The sequence below is a fragment of the Myotis brandtii genome, unplaced genomic scaffold (assembly GCF_000412655.1).
Source record: "Myotis brandtii unplaced genomic scaffold, ASM41265v1 scaffold34, whole genome shotgun sequence".
In the NCBI taxonomy this organism is placed as follows: Eukaryota; Metazoa; Chordata; class Mammalia; order Chiroptera; family Vespertilionidae; genus Myotis; species Myotis brandtii.
The window spans coordinates 120,289-143,923 of NW_005363098.1; the positions used below are offsets into that span (position 1 = coordinate 120,289).

The window sequence follows — 23,635 nt, forward strand, 5'->3', positions numbered from 1 at the left end:
CAGAAGTACACCCAGTATTTAAAAGAAGCAAGCTTATAATTAACAAGTAACCATAGCCTTCAGTCTTCAGTGGAAGCCAACTTTTTGATGTTTCCAATTATAAGTTAAGACTTAAGGAAAAAAGCCAAGATACCTAAATATTAAAAGTTTTGCTTTACTTTCTAAAACATGAAAATGAAGCCTTGGCTGGTTTGGCTCAGTGGATAGAGTGTCGGCCTGCAGACTGAAGGGTTCCAGGTTCGATTCTGGCCAAGGGCACATTCCCAGGTTGCAGGCTCAATCACCAGTAGGGGGCGTGCAGGAGGCAGCCAATCAATGATTCTCATCATGATTGTTTCTATCTCTCTCCCTCTCCTTTCCTCTATGAAATCAATAAAAAAAAATAAAATAAAACATGACAATGAAGATGATTCAAAATCCTTTATAGCTTTAGCACATAAGTAAAAGTGTTTAGTAAAATTTAATCTATAGTGAGTAAAACTAAGCAATAAAGACCAAGTTTCCTAATGTAAAAACTAATGACAGTCTTTTTCAGAAAGGAAGTCTGTAGCAAATATTTTTGTAATAATACTACTACATAATGTATCTTTTAAATACATTTTATTAAATGTATTAAGGTCAATTTTTTAAAAAATTTGATCAATACAAGCAATTAAGTCTCTACATCCCCCACTTTATGATTACAGTCACACTATTCAGACCAGAAAAGTTGTGTATTTGCTCTATGTAAACAGGTTTTCACCAGAAAACTGCTCTTCAGTGCTTCACTGTGATGCTGACGTTGCTTTTGTGGTGCTGGACATGGAGCACGAGTTCCTCCCCCATTTCCACCTGGATGGGATTATCTAAAACAACTGCAGCTTGTTTCCAGTGGGACACTGCACTGGACGTATCTAACCTAATCTCATCATCAAGGTGCATATGATACCAAAATGGAATGGCGGTCACTTGTCCAGATTTACAAATGTGTACCTAGGAAAATTAAGAAATCGTGAGAATTTCATCAGAACAAATAGACTTGAATAAGTCTTTGCCTTGTTAGTCAAATTTTAGATCCAAATTTCATAAATATATTTAATTAGTGACCTATTTTACTCTAATATTTACCCAAGCCCATTTTTGGATATTGTTCAGAAAAGAAATAAATATTTAAATTTTCAAAGAAAGTGGCTAAAACAGTTTTATGTACATAAAGTGTTACCTAGTTTAAGATAATTATTCTGTGTATGACAAGAGTAATTATTTTAAGTTACCTTTACTTCTCTGTTAGAGGTGTTCAAATATGGAGTCATTAAATCCAGTCTTAGGAGTTCCACTGGCTTGCTTAAAGGTATACAAGGCAGTGAGGACAGGTCCAAAAATGCACGAATAGGTACCTAAACAAAGTACAAATGGTTCACTTTTGTTCAATTCTTTTTATGGCCAACTGATTACTTTGTACTTGGCTCAGTACAATACAATGCTTTTTTCATTTAGCTCAATTCTTAGATCATCTTAAGGTATAAGGAATTTCATGATTCCAGTTTTACAGTTTAGGCAGGTTAAATCATTTGTTTAAACCATGGATTCAATTATCTATGGATACTTTGCTTTGATGGAAACAGATTAAATTTTTACTTAAGCCAAACAGCTCAAAATTTTTAAACCAAGGATCTTACGTGTGAAAGATGAATAAGCTAATAGTATAACATGAACTATTGAATTTGAGAAAATACGTCAAATTCAACCAAACAACTTAATAGTGGATTCTGTTTGAAAATAAAATTATTTCTTTAAGGCAGTGATTCTCAACTTTGGCTACAAATTAAAATCACCTAGGTAGGCTTTGAAATCTGACCATTCAGGCCACACATCAGATTGATCTGGAGTTGGGTTTCAATTACCAGTAGCTCTGAAAGTAGTCATGCACTGCTTAACCAGGGGATATGTTCTGAGAAATTCATCATTAGGCAAATAGCACAGAGTGCACTTACACAAACCTAGATGGTACAGCCCACTACTGTAATTGTGCGATGCTTTCATGTGGCTGGTAGTGCAGTAGGTTTGTTTACACCAGCATGACCACAAACACATGAATAATGTGTTGCTCTATGACATTACCATGGCTATGATGGCACTAGGCAACAGAAATTTTTGAGCTCCATGACAATCCTATGGGACCACTGTTGGATATGTGGTCCTTAGGTGACTGAACATATGGGACACATGACTATAGAGTCAAAATTGACAACTAACTGCTATAAAGTGTCCCATCACTTTACCCTCCTCATTTGAAATAAAAAGGAAACAAAAAGTGCCTTCCTGCCTGGCCGGTGTGGCTCTGTGATTGTCAACCTATGAACCAGGAGGTCCTGGTTCGATTTCCGGTCAGGTCAGGGCACATACCAGGGTTGTAGGCTCAATCCCCAGTAGGGGGCATGCAGAAGGCAGCCGATCAATGATTCACTCTCATCTTTGATGTTTCTATCTCTCTCTCTCCTGTTCCCCTCCTGTCTGAAATCCTGTCTGAATAAAATATTAGAGACACAGATACATCAACCTCTCCCTGGACATCCTTGAAGGCATTCTTCCTTCCTTAGGTTGATTTTTATCCATAGTAAGTTCCTTTGCTCTAGGAAACTGATAACGATCCTAATCCAGCTAAACATAATCCTATATAATAAAGAGCTAATATGCAAATGGTTGTCGCACCCTCGCGCCTGGGCCAGGGGACCTGAGGCTGCGCCCCCCCGTCCCAGCACCAGGCCGTGCCCCTCGCCCTGCGGGGCTTGACAGGGGTGGGCCCAGCCGGGTCTGGGTCTCACACCATTTCAAGGCGCATGCAGGTGGGTGAGGACTTGACTCTGGGTCCCGCGGCGCGTCCCAGACTCTGACAGGAGGGAGATTTTCATATACATTTTACTAATTTTCTCTCATCTCTGACACTTCTATTATAGAGAAAGGGCAAATAGCACTATTAAAATATTTCCTCTAATTAATTCCCTTTTAATGTGCACAAGTTTCATGCACTGGGCCAGTAGTGACTATAGAAGATGAGAGAGAGAGAAGGTAGACTGTGGATAACAGCCACATGGTTGAATTTCTCTTCTAGGCACTTACCTGGAACTGGTTAATGAAAGGTGCTATATTTAATCCAAGAGTTCGTGCTGTTCCTTGAACAGCATTCTCTTCTACCAGTGTCTGTGATTCCACGAGCAACCCAAACATCAGCACATACTGAGGAAAGATCTTGCCTCCAGATTGTAGCAAGCACCTAGAGAAAGAGAAGTGTTTAAAAAAAACATCTTGATGCCCCACATTTTATCAATACCAACAACTAAATCAAGATGAATTAGTGAGCTACAAATTATAAGTAGTCTAATGGACTTTTCTAGATAAAAAGCTGATGGAAAAGGTTACTATAGGCAAGCAGGCTGCTCCGTAGTAGCTCTCCCTAAAGGCCAAATCATATACAGGTAATCTGATGAGCACAATATCAGCAAGGAAAGTTAGAGATGATTCCTTAATGCAATGGCACCAGAATAATGGAAACAAGCCATGCTCCTAAATCAGGATAATCTCAGTAAATATGAGGACATGATCATTTAAATTGTAGTAAGTCCTACAACACATTACCCTAAAAATGGACTCTACCCTGACCCCAATGCTTTACTCATATTTGTTATTCCTTTCCTATTAAGTATTTAGCATTTTAAGTAGTCAGGTAGAAACTGTGCCAGGGTCGTTCTCAGCATCTAGAAAGGTTCAGGAATCTGGAGAAGGGGCTGCGAGTAAATTAATAAACTAGACATTAAATATAAATTTTTTTTAAATATATTTTATTGATTTTACAGAGAGAAAGGGAGAGAGATAGAGAGTCAGAAACATCGATGAGAGAGAAACATCGATCAGCTGCCTCCTGCACACCTCCTACTGGGTATGTGCCCGCAACCAAGGTACATGCCCTTGACCGGAATCGAACCTGGGACCCTTCAGTCCACAGGCCGACTCTCTATCCACTGAGCCAAACCGGCTACGGCTGAAATATAAATTTGAAAGGCATTTTTTGGGGGAGCCAGGCAAGGCTTAGCTTTAGTAACTAAGTTCCCCAAGTCTCTGGACTCCTAGCTTTTTATTAACACACTAGAGGCCCGGTGCACAAAAATTTATGCGCTGGCGGGGGAGGGGGGGGGTGTCCCTCAGCCCCACTTGTGCCCTATCACAGTCTGGGACCCCTCGGGAGATAACCACCTGCTGGCTTAGGCCCGCTCCCCGGGTGGCAGATGGCAAGCCCGATCCCTCGGTGCCTGCCCTGCCTCCCCGAGTCGCACACACGGCAGGGCCAATCCGGGGGTTGGGGCGGGATGGCGCTGTCCTGCCCTGCCTGCGGTATGCAAATTAGCCGCCATCTTTGTTGGCAGTTAATTTGCATATCACGCTGATTAGCCAATGGGAGGCATAGCGAAAGTACAATCAATTACCATGTTTGTCTATTATTAGATAGGATTTTGCCCTATAGCAAAGCAGATATATATATCAAAGGTAAAGTTTGGTAAATAGTAAGATTATCAGATTGGGGGAACTGCCCTCAGCTGCCTGGCAGCAGGCAATAATATATGCAGATTTTCAGGTTTGGGGAAATGCTTTCAGCTATTCCAGCAGCAGGTAATATGATTCAGCCCTGTTGAAGCCTCAAGTTCCATCAACCTTTGATGAACTTCTTGCCTTTATGACCTGCTGGAATTACCTCCAGCAAAACTGAATTTCCACAATTGGTAAAATTATAGACCTCGTAACAAAATTATACAGCCCTTAACAAAATTCCTATCTATGCCTTTACTAAACCCGATAAAATTTTAACCCCAAATAGCCACAAGAGGGTACCATTCTATGAAATTAGCAAGCTAAAATTTAATTTTTTCTTAGTTACCCTGAATATTTTTATAGATCTCTACTTATTTCCCATATTATACTAGTATATAGGCAGTCCAATCCCAAAGCAGGTTCACTCTTCACATCTACGGTGGAAGGGGTCCTTTGAAGGGAAAAATCAGTAATTACATGCACACAAAGAGAAAGGTATGAAATCACAGGTCCTGAAAAGCAATGCTTTAGGAAGATACAAAATCATGAATCATTTGTAGTTATACCATTAAAGAACTAAAAGAATTCACATGAATTTTAAGTTCAAAAAAACCCCAACAGTTATATTTTGTGTTTTACCTGGATATTGCAGCTTTTTCCATTATTTCCTGCTGTATGAGCCCAGATGGCTCAATGACATCCAATATAATTATACTCCACAACTTGTCTGATTTGGGCCTTTGCAACACAGCAGATTCATCTTCCACATGTCTCAACCAAAACTCAAGTGTTTCCTTAGGAAAGTGATTGGCTTCAGATATGAGGTCCAGAGTGATGCGATGCTGGTCTTTCTCCACAGAACTGTAAGGTTTAACCTGCCCCAGTGTGCCAGCGATTATAGGCAGAACAGAGAAGCCTTCAGACACATCTAGCACATAGAAAGGCTCCGAGGCACTCTGTTCAGAATCATTCTGTCCACTTCCACAGCTCATCTCACTGTCCTGGCAGTGGGCATCCACGGCCTGGCACAGCTTCTCTGGGGTCAGTGAAGACAGCACTTTCCTCATTGCCATTTTAAAGGCTTCATGATATGGAATGTTATTAAGCAAAGCAATTTCTGTGGATTCCAGTACACATGTCTGCTCCATAGCATCTGGTTTACTGGTCTGAAGGTTAGCCAGGGCACTACAGAGGTCAGCCTCATTTCCTAAAGAGAGCAAGTCTTTATTCTTGGTAGAACTTTGTCCAACATCCATTTCATGTTCCGAACTGAAGACACTGACACTCTGGATTCTTAAGTAGCAATCCTGACAAGACACTTCCATCATTACATGGTCCCCAGGCTTTATCCAGTAGTCTTCATAAGAAAGAAAGAAAATAATTATAATTGATGAATATGAGTGTTTATTAGCCTTATGATCACATAAACACGTCTGTCCTCCCATTCCACCAACCCTCCCCATTTTTTAAATCACTACAGGGAGGATTATATATATTAATTTATTAGATTTAAGTGAATCAATCTATTAATTTCCTACAACACATACAAAAAAAAAAGAAATAGGAAAATCTCTTCAGCTTTACAAAGGGAAATACTGAAGTTAAAGATTCAATTAACTCAGTCTAATACAGAGATTCAAGAGTTACATTATTGGACCTTAACTATCAGTATTTAGTGCTTTCCCTACAATCATTAGATATCCTTTGTGTCCCCAAACTGGAGGTGGGAAGGGCTACAGGGAACTCTCAATTTTCTTTGGCAATGAAGCTGACAATAACAAAGAGAGATGAAATTAAGGGATTAATACGAAACCTTATGTTAGCTTAAAGGGCCATTATTCTTTTCTTTAAAAGTAATTTCTAAAGGAACAAAAGCAGCCCTAATCGGTTTGGCTCAGTGGATAGAGCGTCAGCCTGCGAACTCAAAGGTCCCAGGTTCGATTCCAGTCAAGGGCATGTACCTTGGTTGCGGGCACATACCCAGTAGCGAGTGTGCAGGAGGCAGCTGATCGATGTTTCTCTCTCATCGATGTTTCTAACTCTCTATCCCTCTCCCTTCCTCTCTGTAAAAAATCAATAAAATATTTTTTTTAAAAAAAGAACAAAAGCAGTATTTACTGGAACCATATCAGTAATATCTCTCAACTATCTTGCATATTTGAAAATATAAGGAAAGAATAAGTCCTACAATAAACTGTGTCATGCTCTTTTCCATTAGCTTTCACACTTAATAAAACTTTAAAATGTGAATGTACAATTGCAATCTCTTATCAGCACTAAAGCCAGTTGAAAATACAAATTATTATTCTTGTGTTTAAACATTTAAAACGTCCTTTCCCAAGAAAGATTAAAAACAAAAAGACCATCTGTCTAAGTTACTGTAAGAGGCTTAAAATAAATAAACACCAATAGAAAATATCACTTATAAGTGCCAATCACTATGGTAAGCATTTTACATCCATCATCTCTATTAATCCCTACTACAATCCTGCAAGGGAGGCAGCAGCATCCCATTTTTACACATCTCATAATAGAAGCTCTGAAAAATAACCAGCAAGGACAGCCAGGGAGTCAGAAAGTAGCAGAGCTGAGACCTGAATCCAAATCTACACAACTGAGTCTAAAAACACCATACTAGCCACAACCCTGCACTGACTTCATGACTTAATGACTGTGCCAAATCAGATCCTTGATTAGGAGAAACAAGTAGCCACTTTAAAAAGTAAAATTTTTCTATGCACAATTGCTGTGAAATATACTGAAACCCATCAAATTGCTGGTCCAAAAAATTTTCTATACAAAAAATATCTTTAATATAGAGTTTCCTTAGAGAAGTCCATGGATTCATGAACTCTCTAAAACTACAAACTTGTGTACTTATATGAGTGTGTGCCTTTCTAGGACATGGGGCTCCACAGATGCCATCAGGTTCTGTAAGCGGTAAGAACTCCTGCATTAAAAGTAATACTTTTTGCCCTGACCAGTTTGGCTCCGTGGATAGAGCATCAGCCTACGGCCTACGGACCGAAGGGTCCCAGGTTCGATTCCGGTCAAGGGCATGTACCTTGGTTGCGGGCACATCCCCAGTAGGGGGCATGCAGAAGGCAGCTGATCGATGTTTCTCTCTCATAGATGTTTCTGACTCTATCCCTCTCCCTTCCTCTCTGTAAAAAATCAATAAAAATATATTTTTTTAAAAAGTAGTACTTTTCTGTTTTATTAAAAATGGGCTAGCATTGCTCTTATCTACTGCTGGAGAAATGATTTAATGATAGATTTTTTTAAAAATACATATTTTATTGATTTCAGAGAGGAAGAGTGAAGGAGAGAGAGAAATATCAAACATGAGAAAGAATCATTGACAGGCTACCTCCTGCACACCCCCTACTGGGGATCGAGCAACCCGGGCATGTACCCGTGATCGGAATCAAACCCGGGATCCTTCAGTCCGCAGACTGATGCTCTATCCATTGAGCTAAACCAGGTAGGGCAATGACAGATATTTTTTAATAGTATGCAGGAGAGTTGTGTTTTAGTTTCTCTTATCAACCTACATATATATTATTTAAAGCTACTTTTAAAATAGAAAAAGAAAATTCTCAGAGCTGTCATCAGTCTCCCTTGACTAGAAACTTCAAAGTGATTTTTTTGACAATGCCTCAAATGCTTGGAGGATTAAAACAACAAGTGTAAGAAAATGAACAGAAAAAAAAAATTAGACAAGGTAATACCTGCAAGGTCATGTACGGGGTAGACAGCTTGTTCCCAACATGATTCCTCACTAGGACTTGTGCACAAACTATGTTCATCATCGAGCTGGAGTACAAACCAAACCACAATGGCATCTAGTATGCCTTCTTTAATAACAGGAACACCAATTTTATCAGGTTTTCTAGTTGCAAGACTTTTTAATTCCTACAAAAATATAAAAGGATTTTATACACTTAATATTTGCATATCCCAATATCGTATCACTTTCCATTTCTGCAAGTACTCAGTCCAGCCATAGGCCCTGGGGAATTGATATCTTGGCACTCCTGAAACCACTTAGGGCACACTGATGGGAAGCTCTGATGTATCACAGTGGAATACATGCAGCTATTAAAAACAGGGAAGCAAGATACATATTACTGACATAGAAAGAAGTCCATGCTAAACAGGGTGGGGCAAAGTAGGTTTACAGGTGTGAGTACGTGAAACACTGAATTCATTCTGATATTATTACTTATTATTATTACTTTCCATATGAAGAACTACAAACCTCCTTTTGCCCCTCCCTTATTGCTGAATGAAGGCAGGGTGAGTGGCAAGCAATAGAGATTGTTTTTTAAAAAGTGTGTGAGTGAGAGAGAGAGTGTGTGTGTGTGTGTGTGTGTGTGTGTGTGTGTGTGTAGAACAGAAAAGCAAGTCTGAAAAGATGCATTTGAAACCAGTAACCTGGGGAAAGAAGGATTTAAGATTTATTTTTTTTAAAGACACTTTTTCTTTTTCCTTTCTATTCTTTTGTATTATTTGAAAGTATTAAACAGGTAGATATTACTTTCAAAATTAAAGACTTAATAAGATGTATTTTTTATTGCGTCAAAGAAAAATTAAAATAAGAAAAGCTTGAACTAAGAAAAGATAGCTTCAGGGTACTTAGCAGCTGTAATCACCTTGTTCTCTATGTGATATCAGGAAAAAAATGTTCTTGAAGCTCAGCCTTAGTAAGCAATGCCAAAATGTTCATTTAGCTCTAGATCACCTCAAGAAAAAGCTGGTAACAATAGGAGAAAGCTTTTATTAAATTATAAAAATCTTAGGCTAAAATGACCCTCACAAAGTCTTCTGTCCCCAGACAGGTTTCATCTAAAGAAATGTATATACTTGAACATTTAACCTTAATTAAAGAGCTTCAGAGAAGGATTTTGTTACTTTTCTCGACTCCTTTGGACACTTTCTTTGTATATTCACTTCCTTCCACCACTCAGCAACACACACATAGAGACACTGGAGTGATCAACTTGTCCTGGTTTACACAAGACTATCCCAGTTTTAAAAGTAAAAGTCCCACATCTCAGGGACCTCTTAGTCCTGGGCAAACCGAGATGGCTAGTCACCCTAAAAATCATACAATCCAGAGATGTGGATTACTATTCATTTGGAGGAGTCAACTGTTCATTTGAAATGGCAGCAAAACACTAAGAAAAATCAGAAACATCTAGGATAGAACTCCTGCCTCTACATTCACATGCTGCGTAATTTGGGGAATGTTAATGTAAGCAACAGTTCTTTCATCTGTATAGCACACAGGTAAGTACAACCATATTACAAGATTCTTGCCTGAGCGACCTAAGAACATATGTGAAAACACCTGGCACATTAGACATTCCCAACAATGTTAGGGATTTCTTTTCTCTTTTTTTTAAAGTGAATAATTTCAGGAGGGAATTCTGGTTACCGTTTAATCATTTTCTTTAAATGGAATCCCATGCAAACTAAAATAAGACTGTCCTATGTATTAATTGTTTTAAACAACAGATAAAGTTTAATGCTCAAAAACAGTAATTGAACTTTTTTTTTTTTTTACCTGAATATTGTTGAAATCTACTGTCATAATTTCAAAGCACTCTGTCAAAGCCAAATATCCACCAGGAATTCGACTCATCTTTTCAGTTGTATAAGGTTCAACTGTTTCTTCGGTATCTACAGAAGAGTAAGTTGGACTCTGAAATTTCACATTTGTTGGCAAACAGATCCCAGCAATGTCCTTAATGCCCACCCTGGTGAAAGAGGAGATAAGAGAGGGGAAAAAAAGATGAGGTTCTTTTTTAGAATCAAGTAGCATCATCTAGTATTGGATCCATCAAAAATAAAAATAAAATAAAACTTCAGAGACAAAGTTTTCCTAAACATAATTATATACATAATCACTAACTATAAAGGAAAACAGGTAATAGGTCTACATTACAATTAAGAACTTCTGCCCATCAAATGATACCCAACCCTAGCTTCTCAGTGGTTAGAGTGTTGGCCTCTGGACTGAAGCGTCATGGGTTCAATTCCAGGTCAAGAGCACATACCTTGTTGCAGATTCGATCCCTGACCACTGTCAGGGGACACATGCAGGAGGCAACCAATAGATGTGTCTCTCTCACATCAATGTTTCTCTCTCTCTCCCCTCCCCTCCCCATCCATTCCCTCTAAAATATCAATGAAAAAAATATCCTAGGGTGACGATTAAAAAAAAAAAGGTACCCAGTAAGATAGGAAATAGTCAAGCCATTAAGTAGGAAAAATTTGTAATACATCTATTCAACGAAGGGCTCCTATCCAAAATATATTTTTAAATTCCTACAAATTAATAAAAGAAAAACTGAAATTGACAAAAGACTTAGACACTTCACAAAAGAGCATAACCAAATGGACAATACACAAAGAAAAAGCAAATATATTTACTGATACTTTGAAAACAAAATATAATTTACACACACACACACACACACACACACACATTTACTTACACAGAGCTAACATTCAACCAGTATACTCTAATTCAGCCAATGTTCTGATTAAGGCCACTATCTATGTGGTCAGTGCACTGTGCCCTACCAATCACTACACATTTTTTACATATCACCTGTAATATGCATAGAAAAGTATAAGGAAGAATATATAATAAAGATGGACAGCAGTTATCTGGATGATTTTTTTCTTTAGGATTTTTTTCCAACTGATTTTTAGAGCAAGGGGAATGGAGAGGAAGGAAGAGAGAGAAACATCACTGTGAGAAACATCAATTGGCTGCTTCCTGCACACCCTCTCCAGGGATTGAGCCCCAACCCAGGCATGTGCCCTGACCAGAAATTGAACTGGCAACCTTTAGGTGCACAGGATGACACCCAACCAACTGAGTCACATGGGCCAAGGGCAGGATGATTATTCTTTTACCCATCAGTATTTCCTAAAATATTTGTATGTTACATTTACTACTAATAAGTAATTGGAAGGGGGGCCTCCTTAAAAAGTCCTCAGAAAATACAGATCAACATTTTAGCAAAATAAAACATTCACGATGCTCAAGGACATGTAAACAAGAAACTTCTTTAACTAAAAAAACCTTTATATCATAGTTGATAAGTAAATCTTAGCATCTCATGGGTAGAAAGATCCTTAAATTTCATTCACCTCAATCACAAAACATTTACTATTAATAAAGTTATTAAGAACGAATGAGAGAAATAAAGTAAATTATTTTCATGTTGGAAATTTTTATTTTACTTTCATCTAAAATCAGTGAACTTAATATTTTCCTATGTGAATCTATCACATAGAAAAAGGATATAAGTTGTATCAAAATTAATTTTCCACTAGGAAATTGAAGCTGGTTTTAATCCTAGAATCCTAAGTTTCAAAAAAATTCAAAAAGAAAATTAAGATCTGAATAAACATCATGAATTTAAAGGTCAGAAAACTACAAATTCTCTTTCAAATAAATATTCATTAACCTTTAAAGTATAGTCAATCCTTTAAATTATAATTTTTTAAGTAATTGCTATTTCAATAATCACTTACCTATGATGTCTTCTTATCTCTGCACATTCTACTGCCATGCCAAATATAACAGCACTTGCTGGTATAACTTTCCCATACTTTCCACAGTTACCATTTTCACCTTTGGTCTAAAAATATAACAATAAACATCAGATTCAGTTACATTTATGCAAAAATATATAATGACAACATCTAAAAATTAATAGAAAAGTAAACAACAATAGGTAAGAATAAGCAGGTTATGTTTTTTTTCTTCAAAGTTTATTTTATTTTCATTGCTCTACGTATGTACTTATATATATTATATATACATTTTTTTTAACAATACAAACAGGAAGGGAAGGAGGGAGGGGGGGTTATAAGGTTATGAGTATGCATACGGCAAAAAACTACTGGATATTGACTTGAGAAGCCAAAATCACCATTACCTACTTGAAAAACAAACTGCTCTTCTTTTAAACCTTTAATTAGTTATTTTAAATCCAAACCACTTTCTGTAAGTAGTGAATTCTTATTACATGTTAAAATCATTTCACTCATAATATGTATTATATAAACCAAATCTACAATTTGTAGGCCACTGTAAAGGATTTTAATGCAAAATATAATTCGGTAATTACAAAACTTAATTAGTCGCGTGGGTCAAACTATACCAAGGCAGTTATTTCTAAACTCTCAATAATTTGCCTTAATTTCAAGCAGTGAGGGCTGTGAGACTGCAAGTTCTTCCTTTCTCAATTTCACTCAAGAATTCAATAGTCAGTCAGTCCCTTCACAATACAATCTCAATTCCTATGAATTCCTTTTTGCCTGTATACCCCATTTGGGCACACAAGTATACACTGCATTATGTTAGTAAGTGTTTGTGGGGTGTATTTTTTATAGATTTCTTTGTGATAGGGGCTCAATAAATATCTGTTAAAATAATGAATTCTATATCAAATTTACCTAATTTCATGCTGCTTACCTTTGGCTGCAAAAGTAAATGCTCCCATGCATGAATCAAACTCTCCACAATTCCTTCTCCAAATAAACCTGCATCGACAGTTTCTGTTACAACTAGGGACACTCTACAGAATGATTTTTTAAAAATATATGTAAGTAAAATATCATGCTTTTATATAAAGATGTCAAAGCTGAGAGAAAAAAGGAAGAGTATATTATAGAAACAGTCCACAAGTAAAATTTCCTAACACTTTTCATTTTTAATATTTACTCTTGAAACTTGAAAAACTTGACTCTAATGTTCCTCAGGCTCCTCTGTATTCCACTAACTTCTTGGGGGTGGGGGAGGGTGGCACAACCTGCAGTTGACTCTGCTGCCCCCTCAGACTATTTTCATTGCCTAAATCAGCGGTTCTCAACCTGTGGGTCGCGACCCCTTTGGTGGTCGAACGACCCTTTCACAGGGGTCGCCTAATACCATCCTGCATATCAGATATTTACATTACGATTCATAACAGTAGCAACATTACAGTTATGAAGTAGCAACGAAAATAATTTTATGGTTGGGTCACAACACAAGGAACTGTATTTAAAGGGCCAGAAGGTTGAGAACCACTGGAAATCCTTAAGAGCGGCTCATACCCATTAACGTTACCAGTCCCTCTCCTTAACGCTGACTAATTGGACTTCTATGCACAACACTATATAAAAATACTCTGCATCATCAAGGACTCGCCTACTTATCCAAATAAATAATCTTTCTCAGTTTTCATTTTCCTTGATCTACAAATAATATTCAATGCAGGTGAGAAGCCCTGCCTCTCAAAATCCTTCTCTACCTTCATTATCCATGTTTATCGCTTACATGTTGATTGTGCCTCTCCTGTTACTTCTCTTGCTTTTTACCCACTACCTGTGAGTTTTCACAACAGTCTAATCCACAGAGCTCTGATCTTCATTCATTTTTTTCTTTCTAGAAATTTTCATCCAAAGACACGCCAAAATGATTTTTTTCTCCCTTCTCTAAACTTCTTTAGAATTTATTATATCATTCAGTGTAATTAGAAGGTAAAAAAAAAAAAAAGAAAAGAAAAAAGTTTCCTGACTATTCCTTATCTTCCTATCTAGATTATAGGTGCCTTGAAGAAAAAGAACAAATTTAGTATCCCCCACAATGCCTAGACACAATATTTTATATATACACAAATTTTCAGTACTTATAATTACATACATTTACAAAGTAGAAGGTATTGCAAACATTTAGTCCAACATCATAAATCTCTAGATTTGTTCAAGGTCAAAATAAATTAATAATAGAATCTGTATTGGATCCTTCTACAACACTATCTGTGAGAAAAATTTATTATTATTATTATTATTATTATTATTATTTAGAGAGAGGAAAGGAGAGAGAGAGAAACATCGACTGGTTGCCTCCAACACATGCCGCAACAGGGGATGCAATCCTAAAGCTGGGTATGTGCCCTGACGGAATCGAACCCACCACCTTTTGGTGTACAGAACGATGCTACAACCAACTAAGCCACACCAGCCAGGGAAGTAAAATGTAAATAACTCTGATTCATGCTATGGACTGAATTGTGTACCACTAAAATTCATGTAAGTCCTAACCCACAATGTGACTGTATTTGGAAAGAAAGTCTTTAGGAGGGAATTAAGGTTAAATGAGATCATAAAGGTGGATAGAACTGGTATCCTTACAAAAGTGAAAGAGACACCAATGATCTTTCCCTCTCCTCACATGCACAGAAAAAGGCCATTTAGGAACACAGCAGGAAAGCAGCCATCAGCCATCTGCAAGCTAGAAAAAGAACTCTCACTAGCACCCTTTGATCATGGACTTCTGGCCTCCAGAAATATGAGAAAATAAATGTTTGTTGTTTAAGCCATATAGTCTGCAGTATTTTGTTACAGTGGCCTGAGCAGACTAAAACAATTCAGGACACTTTCTATAAAATGGGTATAATTATCTGCTTCAACAATCTAATAGTACTTCTTTGTAAGTACTATGTAAATATAAACATTATTAGGTGCCTCGTTAGCGCAGTAGGTAGCGTGTCAGTCTCATAAACATTATTATACATATATGAAAGAAGATGTTTTAAAATCATAGTCCAAATGATAAGAATCCTATATAATAAAAGGCTAACATGCAAACAGACAGAACAGTGGAACAATCGGTAGCTATGACATGCACGGACCACCAGGGGGCATGTGCAGAACATAGCAGGCATTGACCATGGCTGGATAGTGGAGCAGGTGAGCGGGGGCGCCAGACCAAGGCGGGGCACTGGTCGCTGTTATCGGGGTGAGTCTCTGGTGGTTACTGAAAATTCTTTGCTCCCACGTGCCATGGTCCTGCACGGCGCTCATACCTGCTGCCAGCGCCAGCCCTGCTCGCACTCGCAGCCTGCGCCTGAGCCACCGCTTGCACAAAATGTAGTAAGTCCACCAAGGTTGATCAACTCATCTATTATTTCAGAGTAGAATTTTTAAAGTATTGACTACATAGGAGGTATTAATCCATTTTTACAACTAGAACACTAAAATTAACAAAGGTACAGTAACTTGCTAAAGGTCAAGTTCATTTTTTAAGTCCCTTACCACAAATTTTTCTCAAGATCTTTAAATATTTATTAGCAAGAATATGACCTGCCCTAGCTGGTTTGGCTCAGTGGATGGAGCATCAGTCTGAGGACTGAAGGGTCCCAGGTTCGAGTCCGGTCAAGGACACATGCCCGGGTTGCAGGCTCGATCTCCCTGTGCAGGAGGCAGCCAATCAATTATTCTCTTCTCATTGATGTTTCTATCTATCCTCCCTCTCCCTTCCTCTCTGAAATCAATACTATATATATATGACCTTATGGCCCTGCCCTGTGTTTCTCAGTGGGTAGAGCATTAGATGGCACAATAAAGGGTCACAGGTTCGATTCCCAGTTAAGGGCATGTATCTGGGTTGCGGATTGGCTCCCCACCCCAGGTCAAGATGTGCAGGAGGCAACCAATTGATATGTCTCTCTCACATCGATGTTTCTCTCTCTCTCTCCCCCGCCCTCCTTCCGTTCCACTCTCTGAAAAGCAATGGAAAAAATATCCTCAGGTGAGGATTAACAATAAGAACAGCAAAAGAATATGACCTTACTATGAAAACCCATCTTATGCTAAACTATCCTATATCCATAACTTTATAGTGTAAGGGTTTTAGCATTTTTGTTTGGACTAGAAACCAGAAATGCAAATATCTTACTTTTTAAAAAATAATGGATTATAAATACTGAAATTAGTTCACATTATAATACCTTTCGGGAATGTGTTTTGGAACTTCTATGTCAAGTGACTTCATATGTAAGAGTTTGATTCCTGCTTCCATCTTGTTCGCTGCCACTACATCACAGGCAAGTTCATACATGGTCTGGGATAACTCACAGGCATACACCGAGTGCGCTCCAGCTCTTTTAGCAAACATACTACAAGGGGAAAAGAGCTCCATCAAACAAAAATAATCCACTGTCTCTTTCCAAGTATTAGTGGAATTGTGATACTTAAACATGGGCTTTCTTTTTATTCTTTAACACAACCATTATTCATTCCACATTAAAAAATGAATATTCTTGTCCAGAAACAAATCATACAATAAATCATGATGTCCAGCAGATTAAGAAGACACAACAGGCATGAAGAATGCTAATGGACTTAACTAGATTCAACCAGAGTATTAATATAAAAATACTACTGAAATTCATTATTCAAAATTCCAATAATAACCCCAAATTTTTCTTAGTAGTTAAGTCCAGTTCTTGATATAGCAAAAGTTACAGTGAAAAATATAATAGTTGTATGGATAGTCATAGCAAGATTATGAGAAATAAATTAAACTCTATTTTTAAATTCCACAGGTAAATATTTCATATTTGGTAAAATCTTTAATTTACATTAGTATACATGCATATGTAATTAAAACACAAGTACAACAAACCTTAGTATTCCAGTTCCTGCTCCAATATCCAAAACACTTTTGGATCCCAAACAAACTGCCTTTTGGATTGCTGCGTTATAAATCGTATTCCTTTTGGTGTCATTAAGCATGATAAAGTGCCAACGTTCCACCAACCAATTTGCAACACGATAAAAGTTCTCCTTTGCATCACTGAAATCAGGGTTTAGCTTCACTGCTTTATGAAAATATCCAGCTGCTTCATCTCTGAAGCCCATTCTAGAGTAAAAAATGACAGACAAAAAATGTAACTATAGGTTATCAATTACAGTGCCTTCATCCATGTCACTCATCTGGCCTGAGAATCCCTCACCAGCACATCAAATCCTACTCAACCCAAGTGTCATCTCCTTTGGGAAGTCTTCAGTGAGAATTGCAATCCTTCATCAATCCTTTTCTGAACCCCTATTATATTTATGCATTCCAGGACCCTAACAAGTGCTTTACTATAAATTACTATTGTACCATAGTATAGTAGAAGCTCTCAAAGTCATCCTTCATTTAACCAACCTAATAGAACACCAGTGCTTTCTAAAAGCCATTCTCTCTGTAAAAAGGTACTAAAACCTGTGGCTAATAAGGCTCCTCTCTGGGCTGCCTACATACCATTTCTCACAGCAACTGAGTTGAATGGTCATCAAGAGTCAGTTGAATTTGCTGCCAGACCAGTTTATACCGGTTGTACTTGTTACCATCATTACATATTTTACTTAAAGATTACAGAAATAAGTATGACTGCAATAAAAAGAGCCACTGTTTCTAAGAACACTAAGCTAAATGCTTTGGAAAAAATCAAAGGCGAGTCACCCAAAAAATTACAACTGAATTCAATGTGATAAAATAAAAAATAGAAGACAAAGGGAAAAAACTATCAAACCATCCAGAACTATTACAGTTTCTTAAACTATCTATCTAATGAAGATAGACAGTTCCACCCCTTTTGAAGTACCTAATCCTTTATAAACCAACTAGAGGCCTGGTGCACAAATTTGTGCACCAGTGGAGTCCCTTGGCCTGGCCTTTGGGATCGGGCCGAAACCGGCTCTCCGACATCTCCCAAGGGGTCCCAGATTGCGAGAGGGCGCAGGCCAGGCGGAGGGATCCCACCAGTGCACGATCGGGACCAGGGAGGGACGCGGGAGGGCTCCGGGGCGTGTCTGGCCCGTCTCACTCAGTCCAGCCGGACCCCAGCAGCAAGCTCACCTACCGGTCAGAACGTCTTCCCCCTGGTGGTCAGTGCACGTCATAGCGACTGGTTGACCGGTTGACTGTCTGCCCCCTGGTTGTTAGTACACGTCATAGTGAGCAGCTGAGTGGCCTTAGTATATCATTAGCATATTACTCTTTGACTGAATGGCTGACTGGATGACCGGACACTTAGCATATTAGGCTTTCATTATATAGGATAGTTGTACTGCACAGGACTAGTATTTCAGCAGCACTCAAACTAGTCCAAACTCTTTTCAACAAGCAAGTTCCCTGATTAAATACTTGGATTTAAATTCCTAAAGGCTTACTCTCAATTTTTGTATTTATCTGTCATTGATTGGTAATTTGTGGATCAGTACCAGTGTGTGGTCCACATATTGAAGAGAACTGAACTAGTAGAACCCTTTTACACTCAGATTTCTTCACAAGCACCTTGAAGCATTCTATCAACTTGAAAGAAACGGAATCAGCCCTAGCCCGTTTGGCTCAGTGGATAGAGCGTCGACCTGCAGACTAAAAGGTCCCAGGTTCGATTCCGGTCAAGGGCACATGCCCAGGTTGCAGGCTCGATCCCCAGTGGGGAGCATGTAGGAGGCAGCCAATCAATGATTCTCTCTCATCATTGATGTTTCTCTCTCTCTCTCTCCCCCTTCCTTCCTCTCTGAAATTAATAAAAATATATTAAAAAAAAACAAAACCAGAATCAGACTATTCATTGTATGATTTAAGCAAGAAAAGGGAACTCCAAACAGGAAACTGCACTCTAACAAAAGGCAATCACCCTATGTTAAATGAAGTCACTCATGTTATCTTTAAGTATCGTGAAGACAGAGCTGTCTTATTCTTATTCTGCAACCGCCAAAGCATACAGTACAATGCAAAATACATCATAAGTAACCATTATTTGTCAAGAGACCAACTTAGCAATGGATATTTTAAAATTTCAAAATTTGAACGATCTGTTAAATCAATGCCAAGCCTGCATCTAATCATTTCCTGAGTTTACATTTCCTTTGGGCTTGACCCTTAATGTATAATTCAGTTTTCTTAAACTGCAATGCTAATCTAAAAAATAGATGATCCACTCAAAGTACATCTTTTACAGAAACACTCATGTGTCCCAATAACACCAACAAACTATAAAAATGCCTTTTTTCTTTTAACTAGAAAAAAACATTATTTCCCTGACTAGCAATTTAATGTATCTTAAATCTGACTGGCTAACACAAGGAGACACTCCAGACACCAATTTTATCCCACAAATATCAGGAAAGGAAGCTATCATTTACTTTGGAAATCTTTTTCTCCTGGAAAAGTGATTCCTTTGGTGGGGAGTAAGTTATACACTGTTTTGATAAGAAAAATAGAATGAAACAAAAGCTAAGAACCCCTGTCCTAAAGAACAAAGATAAACTATACATCAAAAGCCACATTCACATTATCACAAATTCTGAAATGCCATTGTCTAAATTCGAAATGTTGCATAGTTTTACATCTCTCCCGAAGCAAATTAACACCAAGATTTTTTTTTCACTTCAAAAATAGTTCACCAACAGTTAAAATCTGCCAAAAGTGTAGCACTCAAATTGTCTGTTAAATTGAGTTTATTCTAAAACTTAAGTCCTATTATGTTATGATCATTATATGTGTGTAATCTGGAAATATAATTGAGTCCTATAAAGTAATTCTACTTGCATAAACTAAAGAACTACAGAAAACTTTGAACTTAAAATGTAAATTTCTAACTAATTTGAAGAGTTACTCAAAAATCTTTTTAAACTAAATTTCATTTAAATGGAGAGTTGGCTGCTAATTTGTAGAGATGGAGCCTGTGTATCAGAATCAGGTTAGCTGTCAGTGTAAACAAACAAGCCACAGTTGACAATCTGTCTTATTTTCCTAGTTACTATCATACTCTACAACTAGAAACTATCAAATATTTGTCTCTTAAAAGAGTACTCATTTCACTCCACCAGCCATTTCAACTAAGACTATAGTTATATTACTGACTAATAAAGTCTGACACAGGTATTTCTTATATAGAATTTTTCATAGAAAAATAAAACTTAATGTGACCAGATGAGCAGAGCCAAGAAGTGAAACCAGATTTATTAAAACAAATCCAAAACAAAAATTTCTGGTATTTCTATCAGTCCTAATTATAAAGTTTCTAAGGAGAGTAGACAGAAATTCTAATGGCAAATTTTGGCAAGTTCCAGAGAACAGATTTATAAGTTCCCTGGCAAAGCACCACAGGACTTCTCTGCCATCTGGGAACCACGTTACATCCGCTTCGCAAGGTCTGGATCTCAGCCTAGTGGGGGGACACTTCCCTGATACTCACCTCAGCCTTAGGGACAGTGGCTATTATACATTATGTGATAATTGTATTAAAACTGCCCTGTTATTACATATTATGTCTGCTATTCCTATATTCTTCTGAGTTCTCTTTATAGCTTATTAGCTAATCCCTCTTTACTCTATCCTGTTACAGTTAATAATTCTTTATATTAAACTTTCCCTGTTCAAATTACTTTACAATTTATCCCTGATCCAGGTGATACAGAATAATTCTTAACAAGTAATCTGAAATCACTACACACCTGAAGAGATGCTCCCCCATACTATTGCAAATCACTTCATCATCAGGAAACAGTTCCAGGGCTTGCTCATAGCAACCAAGTAAGTCTTGTGTTCTACTGAGGGCATCAAGCTCTTCAGCCCATCTGAAGAGTGTATACTGGAAAGTTTCCTTTACAGAAGAGAAAATAGCAAATTAGTCAATAACAAAAATGAGGAACGACAATACAACACATATTGAAGATTCCCCAGAGAGTAAAACTTAACTATAATTGAACTATCACCTTAAATTTTATTTATCTTTAAAAGGCACTGCTTGCTAAACAAATACATAAATGAATAAATTTTACCACTTTCATGGTAATAAATTAGTTTGACCTCTAAATTCTCTCCACTCTTAGCTGCAATTTCACATTCTCCACCTACCTCTTTTTTGTGGGCTTCTGTGTTTTGGGAGTTTGTCTTTGGCCTTCTTCTCTTTTCTCATCCATTCCCAGTGCATTAACTATCACCTGTGTGTTGACAGATGCTACATCTGCCATCTCCAATCCTGACGCTCTTCTGAAACTCAGACTCATAACTTCCTACCAGTCATCTCAACCAGGGATTGCACCTTTCGTCACCGCAAATTCAGCTCAACTCAAATATTTCCTGGACAATCAGTGTGCAAAGAATAGCATGAACAACATAAATCCTGTTCCAATCCTCACAGAGAGGCCTTGTAGAGAGCATTTTAACATACAATTTTGAAAAAAATTCAAAATGTTCTACACGAATCCATCATATTCCTCTCACACAGGATATAAGGTTAAGGTACCACCTGACCAAAAACCATTTAGTCACCTTATAATGCTACCTTAACTCCAATACAATTAGTTTCAAACCCAGCCTGTTCTCTCTCAATGTCTTTACACCTGTCACCTCCTCTCCAATCCCAGTGTTACAACATAATCTGGCCCTTTAACCACTTGCTGGACTGTCACCCTCCCTCCGATTACATTTCCCTCCAGTCTCCACACTGCAACACAGTGGAAAGAGAGAAGGCTTTAGTCATGCCAGCTTTAACATGAACACATTTTACATCATCTTCACATATTTTATACAGAAAAGTTAAAACCTGAAACTGAATTCTGATGAAGTTTACTAGAGAGCCAAGAATATAAGGAAGAAGAGTCTAGGGTGTGACGGGAAAGAAAGCACAGATTATATGAAATGGATTAGGGAATCAATAGGTTAAGGTTGGTGTGGCTGAAGTGTGGGTATGGGGAGTAACAAGAAAAAAGACTAAAGAGACTGGTATTTTGCAAAAGCCCAAAGAAATACAATTTTGTTCTGCAGAAAACAGAGCTAGTTACTGAATGCCAGGCATTGAAATATGAATTTTAGATGTACTTTTCATACACATTAAATATCTAGTAAAAAGATATTGTCCCAGTTTTACAAGAGGAAACTAAGGAACAAAGAATAGATGAAATGCACTCGAAATGACCCATTATTCTACTGCTACCTAGAAAAGCAAACTGTATCTAAACATATCATCTTCCCCTCCTTCAAGCCAGCTGGTCCTAAAATTCACACTAAATTTATGTGAACTACAAACTGATTATCTATTGGATGGAGGTCAGGGTTGTTGTGAAACATGCTGCAGTACACTGGACAGGCCTCCACAACAAAGAATTATCCCACCCACTTTAGTTGGTGGTACTGAAGTTGAGAAACCCTGAGTGAAATAAAGGAAAGTAGTTTGAGGCTGAAAACTGAAGCAAAATTAAATCCCTTCTGCAAATATAAATTCTAAAAAAACTTGGAAAAATGTACCGCATTTCAATAGAACAACTGCCACAAATAATCTGATAACCGAATCTAAAAGAATGCATCATCAAATGAATACTTTAGGCTAATTCCAAAATGTATCCAACCACAGAAACCCATAACATTCCTTCTGTATACAGTAGGCACGGAGGCAGGGACATGCTAGAATTCAACATAGGAAATGGGAGGTGATCACCAGAGGCCTCATTTGCAATAGAGCCTTGGGAATCTGAGCGAGAAGGAAATTTTGAATTAGAAACGTGATGTCATGACTTCTGTTTTGAAAAGCTCACGCCTGTCGCTGGCTTCATAGGGGTAAACCGCAGGACAGAGCCTAGTTGCAAGCCTATTCCAAGTCTGCAGATGACTGAGGCTTCCACCAGGGTAGCAAAGGAGCAGGTGGTGACAAGTGGTAAGATTCTGGATCTATTTTGAAGGTGGAGCGGACAGGATTTTCTGATGGGCTAGCTGTGGGTGTGAACAAAAGAAGTCCAGGCTGAACAGTAAATAGTAACAGCAACCAACTTAGCCCCCTTCTCCCAATTTATTTATGTCTGTACGTATTTACTCTTCGGAGAACAGAGGACCTGCCAGCAAGTGGGAGAAAGAAGGGCTGTCCTCACCTTCACGTCGTCTTTCAGCTCCGGCGCCAGGCTGAGCACGAGGAGGTAGTGGGCGTAAGCGGTGCCGAAGTCCTGGGCGCGCATGCAGTGCTCGGCGCTCTGCAAGGACCGCGACACCAGCTCGTCCCGCCCGGCTGCCCGGGCGACACTCCCGGCGCCGCGGCGGGGCCTGGGCCGCGAGTTCGACATGACAGAGTCACCTCCCTAAGCCAGAGCTGGTGTAACCAAAGGGAAGATGCTTTGGTAAACGGGACGGAACTGCCTCGATGGCTACCCGTGCATGTGCCTAACGAGAGAGCAAGCACCTGGAAGAGTTAGCTTCTGCCGCGGGTGAGCGCGGACAGCCCCGCCAGGC

General features: G+C 38.3%; 2 protein-coding genes across 3 annotated transcripts in view; one reads left to right on the plus strand and one right to left on the minus strand.

Annotated features, from left to right (window-relative positions):
* TMEM184C (transmembrane protein 184C) overlaps positions 1-10,820 on the plus strand; it is a 31,611-nt gene extending 20,791 nt beyond the window's left edge. The window contains exon 11 of the transcript XR_001363113.1: positions 10,809-10,820. The gene's annotated coding sequence lies outside the window, so the exon portion shown is untranslated. The remainder of the gene's footprint in view (positions 1-10,808) is intronic.
* PRMT9 (protein arginine methyltransferase 9) lies at positions 406-23,635 on the minus strand. 2 transcript variants are annotated; one of them, XM_005871404.2, is made up of 12 exons: positions 23,281-23,635; positions 20,869-21,017; positions 17,039-17,275; positions 16,362-16,529; positions 13,064-13,166; positions 12,118-12,224; positions 10,133-10,325; positions 8,295-8,478; positions 5,203-5,920; positions 3,100-3,253; positions 1,254-1,376; positions 406-972 (listed from the first exon to the last, which is right to left on the minus strand). In XM_005871404.2, the coding sequence occupies exons 1-12, from the start codon at positions 23,467-23,469 to the stop codon at positions 757-759; spliced, it is 2,541 nt and encodes an 846-aa protein (XP_005871466.1). In that variant the 5' UTR covers positions 23,470-23,635; the 3' UTR covers positions 406-756. The 2 variants fall into 2 exon arrangements, with proteins under 2 accessions (XP_005871466.1, XP_014399348.1); XM_014543862.1 differs by lacking the exon at positions 23,281-23,635 and adding an exon at positions 21,272-22,699.